Source organism: Salvia splendens, chromosome 6 (genome assembly GCF_004379255.2).
Source record: "Salvia splendens isolate huo1 chromosome 6, SspV2, whole genome shotgun sequence".
In the NCBI taxonomy this organism is placed as follows: Eukaryota; Viridiplantae; Streptophyta; class Magnoliopsida; order Lamiales; family Lamiaceae; genus Salvia; species Salvia splendens.
The window spans coordinates 20367689-20377155 of NC_056037.1; the positions used below are offsets into that span (position 1 = coordinate 20367689).

The 9467-nt window shown below is 39.2% G+C and overlaps 1 protein-coding gene across 2 annotated transcripts; it reads right to left on the minus strand.

Annotated features, from left to right (window-relative positions):
- Positions 1-3920: 3920 nt before the first annotated feature.
- LOC121809630 (putative late blight resistance protein homolog R1A-10) lies at positions 3921-6897 on the minus strand. 2 transcript variants are annotated; one of them, XM_042210356.1, is made up of 2 exons: positions 5533-6897; positions 3921-5166 (listed from the first exon to the last, which is right to left on the minus strand). In XM_042210356.1, the coding sequence occupies exons 1-2, from the start codon at positions 6643-6645 to the stop codon at positions 4048-4050; spliced, it is 2232 nt and encodes a 743-aa protein (XP_042066290.1). In that variant the 5' UTR covers positions 6646-6897; the 3' UTR covers positions 3921-4047. The 2 variants fall into 2 exon arrangements, with proteins under 2 accessions (XP_042066290.1, XP_042066289.1); XM_042210355.1 differs by having other exon boundaries at positions 3921-6613; positions 6772-6853.
- Positions 6898-9467: the final 2570 nt, after the last annotated feature.

Consider the following 9467-nt stretch of genomic DNA (forward strand, 5'->3'; position numbering starts at 1 on the left):
TACTCTAGGCAGAATTAAACTAGCTAGCTTGATCAACGGAGATTTAACTACTGGGTCAAGTAAATTGCAGGTAACAGCGAAAAGTAAATGCGAGGATGAAAATGAAATAACTTTGACTAACTAAACTGAGAGCAATACAACGTGAAATTAAAACTAAGCTAATACTTCGGAAAATAAGAAAGCAAGTAAACCGAGAAGAATCTCGACGGGTAATTTAGGAATACGCCGACAGAAAACAAAGATTCTGCAGCGCTTCTTTAATTCCCCTTTCTAACTACGCATTACTTTATCTAAGCTAAGCTATTCTAGAGAACTGGACTAAACTAAACTAAGCTAAACTAGGCAGAAAGTAAAGGATCGGATTTTTTTCTTGTGATGGCACACCCTTTATTTATAAGCTCGATTCGGCCTCCAGCTGGATAACGATCCTGACAGGGAATATTCGCTGGTGCTGAGAATGAGCGACTCATTGATTGTTACGTGCCTTTCTTCTAGAATGACGACGCTTTTGAGTAACAGATTCATGACTCAGCTCCGTCCTTGCGTCTCATAAGCTAGCACGTGTCCCCTTCTAGAACGTTGTCCTTGATAACAGAATGGTGCGCCACATCCAGCTCATTTCCTCACGTTTTCTTCTTCTAGAAGCCAGTGGTCCCCGCCTAACTGCTTGATCACTCCCCTTGATCAACTCCCCCGATTCTTGGCCTTTTATCACCTTTTGTACTTGCTTGATTAGTTTGGCCTTGCAGCCTTGGTCAATTGGCATTCCTGCACATTAAACACTTGTTTTGCGTGATAAACCGATCAAGCAGCGTACACTTTACCCTTAAACCGATGCATGAAATGAGCCTTATCACCAACCACCATACGCTCGAGTTCTCCAGCCAAACCACCCTCGTCCTTTCGAGTCCCCATATATGGTGAAATCATCCATGAAAATCTCGATACAATCCTCTAGTAGATCTGAGAAGATACTCATCATGAAGCGTTGAAAAGTGCCTGGCGCATTGCACAGCCCAAAAGGCATCCTTCTATAAGCATACGTGCCAAAGGGGCACATAAACGTAGTCTTCTCTTGGTCTTCGGGATCTACATAGATCTGGAAGTACCCACTATATCCGTCAAGGAAACAAAAATATTGCTTTCCAGCCAGCCTCTCTAGCATCTGATCAATGAAGGGTAATGGAAAATGGTCCTTCATGGTTGCTTCATTCAGTTTCTTGTAATCGATGCACATCCTCCACCCAGTGACAAGTCGAGTGGGCACAGTTTCATTCTTGTCATTCTTAACTACCTGAATTCTAGACTTTTTAGGCACCACGTGAACCGGACTGACCCATTCGCTATTCGGAATGGAGTAGATGATACCCAGGGAAAGTAGCTTCAACACTTCCTTCAGAACTTTCTCCCTCATGTTTTGGTTCAGCTTACGTTGCGGGTCCCTACAGGCCTTGCACCTTCCCCCAACCTCATGTGGTGCATACAAAGATCAGGACTGATTCCTAATAGGTCTGAGAAAGTCCATCCTATTGCCTTCTTATTCCTTCGGATTACCTCCAGTAACTCCCTTTCCTGTTTCTTGGTCAAGTTGTTGTTGATGATTACTGGAAACGTCTCATTTTCTTCCAGATAGACATACTTGAGCCCTGGTTGAAGCGTTTTCAATTCCTTTTTTGGGGGTACTTGTTTCCTGGGGTAAGAGATTTTTTTCTTTCACATCATTTATCATTCCCTTTCCAGACCCTGAAGAATTTCCCATACTAGCCACATGGGCTAATCCCCTTGACCTGGCTGACTCTGGATTCGTACAGAATTCCGAAATAGCTTCGGCTAGCTCTTCATCCGATAATTCCCTTGTGTGCATTGCCTCACACCAACCAGCTACCGCTCTGTCAATAGAGTGACTTGACTCTGAATTTCCAATCTGTTCCTGTATCAACTCGGTCTCAAGATATTCCTGTACTAGGGGGTTAATAACATCGATAACATGCAAATTCTCTACATCTAATGGTTTCTTCATTGCTTCATCTATGCTAAATATATATTTCTCCCCATTATAGTCCAGACATATTGTTCCATCAAAGACATCGATAATGGTCTTAGCGGTACGCAGAAAAGGTCGTCCTAAAAGCACCCCGCTAGACTCAGCAGATTCATGATCACTCATTTTAATTACATGGAAATCGGCTGGATACAGAAAATCAATCACTTTGACTATAACATTTTCCAAGACTCCCTCTGGACAAATGCACGACCTATCCGCCAATTGGATTACCACTTTTGTATCCACCATTCCAACTCCTACCAACTTTTTGTATATGCAAAGCGGTAAAACATTTATCGACGCCCCTAAGTCACACATAGCATGCTCAATTCTGACATCACCAATGGAAATTGGTAGGGTGAACATACCTGGGTCATTGCATTTCGAAGGCATCTTTCGTTTCTGAATCACTGCTGACACGTTCTCGCCAATCAGGATCTTCCCACTGGGTCTGGTCTTTCCAGCTATGAATTCCTTGATGAATTTGCTGAAGACCGGCAATTTCAAAGCCTGCAAGAACGGTAAGTTGATCTCTAACTTTCCAAAGATGTCCATAAAATCCACCGGTTCTTCCTTCTTCTTCTTAACCTCTCCTCGGTGCGGAAATGGTTTCAATTGTTTCCCTGCTCTTGTAGAACCTCTAGTTGAAAACTCACCCGTTTCCTTCCTCACTACTTCGTCCTCCACTTCTGGCTCTGGGTCTAGGAAAAATGGTTCATCCACACTTGGTAGTGGTCTCCTTAGATCACTTTCCCGAAGGTCATATTGCCAAATTTTATTTTATTTTCAAAAACTAATAATTAGATTTAGAGTAAGGTTTTATAAATTTTTGGAAGTATGAAGAATCCGAGAATTTTATTTTCTAATCCATCAGTTTCATTAAAAATCATTTCCTTTTTTGATAGTATCATTCAAAATGAAACAATTTTTAAAATGAAATCAAAATCATCCATATTTTTTTTATACTTTTTTATTTTATTCTCTCTTCGTTAATACACAAAATAACATATACAAAATTTTATGCCAAAAATTAAATATTTCGTATTTAATAGGACGAAAGGAGTACTCCACTTTTTTTATTGGCAGTAATTATTATTATTATTATTATTTAAACTATAAAATTTGATAATTTTTATGACGTATTGATTAGAATATAATTGTAAAGGAGTGCGATTTCGATTCATTCTTATCAAATTTGTTCCAAGCTCACAAGTTTATAATTTTGTGGATTACTTAGGCCCAATTTTGTTGATTTCTAACTTTTCTAGGAAATTTCTGAGTTCTTCAACCTTCTTCATTAATCTTCTTCTGAGGAATCTCTGTTTAGGCATGCTCAGTTAAAATGAAGACACTGTGTACTTTATTGTCACGATACCTAGGCTAGGAGCATTAGATGGATAGGCCAATCCATCTCAAGGACCTATTTTTATTTCCACGTCATCATATTATGGACGACCGGCTCGCCGGGAAGTCCGCTATTGCGGATGCTCTTAGGGCCTATCCCACTTCTCATTTAATTTCCACGTCATCGTATTTTGTTTTAATTTTTTTGTACTTCTATATTTAATATATTATCAAATAATTTAAATTTAAATACCAAAATAATATAAGATGCAAGTTTTCGTTGTATTACTGTGGAAATTATGGAATAAAAAAATTATTGGATATTTTTAGAGATGAGACTACTTTATGTACATATCTCAAAATGACAAAATGAAACAGTTTTTCGTGGACCGGCATTAATCGTGTACCAGAGGGAGTACTAGCACTTGAGCAAAGGAATAAGAAAACAAGAGATGGTAAAGAAAATACCAACATATTTTACCAAATGCAAATGCAAATGCTAAAAAGTAAATAGTACTGTAATATCTAATCATGCCAAAACCATATTTTTCATTCAGGAGATTACATAAAACAATTTGCATCAACAGTTTGTTTATATATATGCAAAAACATTGTAGACAAAATCAATTAATCATCTTAAACTAGAACTTGAAAGAGAATCATGGCCTAGGGTACCCCTGGAGCCATGTAGAAACAAGATCCACATCAGGCTCTGGGAGAATATCTCTTTTCCCCATTCTATCCTTTCTTATCTGCTCAACACAATTCTCAGCTAAAGGCCCACATTCAATCACCTCAATATTTTCAAGATACACTTGAAGTTCCCCTTCAATCCTTTCCAAATTGTAGCAGTGCTTTATGCTTAGCTGCCCAAGCGATATGAAACTTCCATCTCCAAATCTCCACTCCACCAAATCGGTATCCTCAATCACAAGTGTTACAAGTGAAATAAATCTCTTCTCCTCTACTTCCCACACCGGACCTTGAAAGGCATAGCTTCGCAATTTGAGCATGTAAAGAAATGGCAACGAACCAATGATACTCATTTCTCTCCAAGGATAGCCCAACCCGCCCAAACTCAACTTCCGTATATTTCTTGGAAACGCCGGGAGTTCAGAATGCAGGGGCACTACCATGTCAGGATTCACAGCCACATATTTTAATGATTTCAGCTCCCTGAGACAAGAAACATGACCAAGGCTGCTTAAAGGATCACCATCCTCGTCAGGAACCAATTCTATTTGAATACTTAGCTTAGTTAACCGAGGAATCGTTTCAAGAATGCCCACTGCACAACTTAGAGCGCCTACACCTAAAAGCGTCGACAACTTCTCCAAATAAGTCCTACAAGGATTTGGCAAGTCCCTTCCCATAACTTGAAGATGCTGCAATTCTTTCATGTCCCATATCTCTACGGGCAGATGTGATGAACCACTACGCGGCTTGAGGCTCAAATGCTGACCAACAATCAAGAATTGGAGATTTAAGAGCTGGGAAATGGAACCAGGAATCTCTCCGTCCAAAGTGAGGGTGAGGTACAACAACTGATCTAGTTGCATGATTTCCATTGGGAAATCGTAGAAACGGATTGTAAGAGCATCAAGTTTCTTGAGCAACCTCAAACTAAAACATATTGGCACTGGATACTTTTGATATGGACCATAACATAGCAAAGAATGTGCAGTTGATGAACAATTTTCCTCCACAGATTCATGCACTTGTTTTATGCCAAGTAAAACATTGTTATGGAAGGATAGCCTCTGTTGGCCTTCAATACCCTGTCCAGAACAATCATGAAAACTATTTAAGACATGGAAAAACTTAGCCTTCCGACCTTCTTTATTACAGAGATACCATGACGAAGAATGGAGGCCACAAGTTTTCATATATTGTTTCCCACCAAATAGTGATTCATCTCTGGTTGTGCTGTGGATGATCATGAGATTATTCAAAACCAGCTCATCCAAATATTCCAGTTCACTAGGGTACGGAACTTCACGCGCTTTTAATTCAAGAAATCCATCAGTTTTCCACATATTAGTGAGCTTAGACACTGATATTTCATATTTTATTGGAAAAACTCCCATATAAAGAAAGCACATTTGCAATATGCGAGGCAGGTGTTTGTAGCTTGGTAAAAGTACCTTTGATACTCGTTCATACGCCTCCACGAAAATTTGATGCCTTTTATGTGCTGCAATCTCTTTCCAACATTCCAAAGTCTTGTCTACTTCAGACAAGAGCTTAGCAATCGTCACGATTGTAAGAGGAAGACCGTCACATTTCTCAGCAATCTTCTTCCCAAATTTCTCTAGTTTAAAAGGGCAAGGCTCTTCACCAAACACCTTCTCACGAAGAAGATCCCAACTCTCTCGTTTATTCAACAACCGCACCGATAAATCATCGATAAATCGATGATTTATTTCATTCACCTGATGCAGCCTAGTGGTGAGCAGAACTCTACTTCCATTTCCTTGGTCGGGAAAAGGGTTTTTCATCTCATTTTTTATATATTTATACGATATTTGCAAGTGATACTCCACATATTTGCTCCCCCACACATCATCCAATACAATTATATACTTTTTTCCCTTCAAAATCTCTCTCAGCATCCGTACAACCTCATCATGATCATTTCCTACTTGATCGGAATACAACTCAGCTACAATGCGGTGTAAAATTTGATTAGGCCGACATTTTCTACCAACTGTCACCCATACACGAAGATCGAATTGTTTCTCAACATCTCGATCTTCGTAAACTCTTCTGGCAAGAGCAGTCTTTCCGATGCCTCCCATCCCCACGATCGAGAAAACCTTTAGATCAGCGCCGGCGTTTATAATCTTACGTTTGATTTCGTCGTACTGATCTGATAGTCCCACCATCTCCGAGCCAATCGGCGATGAAACATCATCATCATCATCATCATCTTGGTACAGTTCATCAACAAGCTCATCCTCCATCTTCTTCACTCTTTCCGCAAAAGATTGAATTTCTAGTTTTACTTCCTCCACGAAATTCCCACTGCTTCCAGATTTTGAGAGATGGGACTGCATCGCACCTTTAAATTTGTCTATTGTCGCTCTGATTTCTTTGTTCCAACTTCTCCTGCTTCCCCACAGCATTCTGTTCGCCATTTCTTCGAACCTCTCAATTTCCTGCACTGCCATTCCTACGATTTCTCGAGAAATATTAGAAGATTCTAGACGAGACCTGATCTTGCGCCTGACAGCAGCCAAGTAAGCCAAATTCGTCATTTCCTACTCTCTCTAGAATAAATTGCAGTGGAGGAATTTGAACAATTCCAACTCAATCTAATGAATATGAGAGAATTTGTACAATTTTATCCATTTATTGAATTTGCATAAAGAAATTCCCATTACCTAATGGAGGATGGATCCACCAGAGCTGTCGGCCGACATAAATAAAGGTCTTACAACTTTTTTTCTTCTGGTAAAAATAAGAACAATAATGATTTTCATCTTAGTGACTTGAACCCCATTTAATCCTGTATTGATTCGAGCTTCTGATTTACTCCCTCTCACATTTTGATAAGTAATGGAAAATGAGTTAGAAAAAATTTAGTATAGAATAGATTCTACTTTATATAGTTATATAATAAAATATGAGTTGGAATGAGTTATTGGAATATAAAATCTACTATCAAAAATGGTAAAAAGTTAAACGTGACAAATTTTATGGTATGTAAATAGAAAAATATGACAAATTTTAAGGGACGGTATTTGTTAGAGACAACCATGTTACCACCTATACCGCCCTACCTTTAAAAAGTCCAAATCTTCATCTCTAAAATAACTTCTTTCTCCGTCCCTTAAGAATCTACTTCACTAAATAACTGAGTTAGACATTGTTTTAATGCATAATTGGTAAAGTAATTGAAATTATGTAATGGATGATAGGGCTCATAAATGATAAAGTAAAAGAGAATGAGAAAAAAGTTGTTATAAATGGATATTCACTATTTTTATGGGACAGACAAAAAATGAAACATGGTCTATTTATATGAGACAGAGGGAGTATATATACTTTTCTGTTAGTTAGTAAAGATGATGATGATGATGATGATGATGATGGTCAGGATGATTCCACTATTAGTGTTGTTTACAAAGAAGTTTTTCAAAACTTATAAACTACTCTCTTTGTCTCACTCTAAGTGAATCATTTTCTTTTTTGGATGTCCCACTCTAAATAAAACATTTTTAAAAATAGAAACATCATTCTCTTTACTTTTTTCCTCTCTCTTACTTTATTCTCTCCACTTAATTCACAAAATAACACTAAATAAAATCTAGTGTTGGAATAGAAATGCTCCATTTAGAGTGAGACGGAGGGAGTACTAGTTTATTATTTTTCTAAGTTTTTGTTCGTATTTGTGAACATCTATATTTAGTTAATCAAAATTGTTGAACTATTTATTTGTTCAAATTATATGATTTCTTCCTAATTGATCCTTAGTAGCACATTTTTCTTCATTTGTATATCTTAATCTAACCAGCTCGTACTCTTTGGCCTTAAGTTGCATATCTCTTGTTTGTCCTCTTTATTTAAATCTACTTACTTTAGAATTTATCATCACTATTTGAAAAATATTATGTCCCACGGATATCACTTGCTATAATACTAGTTTCATCAAAATTTTAATCGCATGAGACAATTACGAAAGGTACAAAAGTTAAAATTTAATTCTCTATTTTAAAAATTAATGAGTTTAACCAAAACAATCAAAAATTATTTTTTAAATGCAATTTTCCTTTAAATCAAAACTCAAATTTGGATTTTTACTCTACGTGGGCAAACGAAACGAGTACTTTCTCATACTAACAATCCGGGTGTGGCCTCTCAAAATGATAACATTGATCACAAACTTTCACTTTCGTGCTATACAAGTTACATAGTAGGCCGGCCAAGTTAAGAAAGCATCACATTCCTCAATTTATATAAATAGCTTACACCAATAGCTTACGGCGACGTCGACATAGTTCCTGGCAAGCCACATTGTCTCTTGCGGACTATACTTCTTCGGCCCGTCATCCTCGCCGGCCTTGCCCTTGCCCCGCCCTTGAGCTGGCTCCATCTCACTGATCTCGAACTCATCGGTGCAGACCGGCGATGTTACGTCGATGTTACTACCGACTCCCGGACTAGGCGTCGGCTGCGATGGTGGTGATGCCGACATGTACCAATTGTTCGCGTTGACGAACTCGTCCATCTGACGTTCATCGCTGTTAAACCAATCCATTGGCGCCGAAAGAAAGGGAATAAAAGAGGATTGAAATGGATAATGTACGTAAGAATGGTGCACAATAGTTCTGTACTTATAGACACAAAATCGAAAAAAAATAAAATAAAATTTTGGGGACATGCGGGCCGACCCGGAGAGCATGCAACGCCGGACTCGCGTTTTGTAGCCCGTCCCCGATTAACGCCGGCCAGGCCGGACCGCCGGACCATCACTGGGCCGCAACTGCGGCCCCGGGACCGGCCTTGGCCGGAACTTCCTCCCCTCCAACGCTTAGGACGGGCCAGGACTCGCGTTTTGCGACCCGGCCCCTACCGTTAATGATGCTCTTAGGGCATCATTAACCCCATCCCCATTTCAGGCACCAAGTCCCCTCCACGTCATCATTCCCCTACAGTTGCGGCCCAGACCCCAACTGCTCTAACCCTGCAGGCCCCAACCCGGGCCGCAACTAATAAATGACACTATTCACAACTTCAACATATTTTACTCGTAAATGCAATACGTTGAACAATTCAAACCGGGAAAATAAATTGTTCATTCAAAAAAAGAAATTACAAATCCTAGAAAAAAATTTAAAAAGTCCTAGAAAAAAAATTTATAAATCCTAGAAAAACTATTTCTTCATTTGGGCGCGAAGGTAGGCGATCATCTCACGGTGCAACTCGAGATCGAACTCCGACATGGTCGAGGTATCCCTCGATGTCAACTCCGTCAGCTGGCTCATCCGCCAGGTATTACTCATCTCCGACAAAGAGTCGGACATCTTATCCAGAGACTGATTGATCGGCGGTGGCGCCATAGCGGAGTTGCTCGCAG

What these genes read in the sequence shown, in the direction of transcription:
- LOC121809630 (XM_042210355.1), bottom strand. Translation starts at nt 6,558, where the DNA reads ATGGCAGTGCAGGAAATTGAGAGGTTCGAAGAAATGGCGAACAGAATG.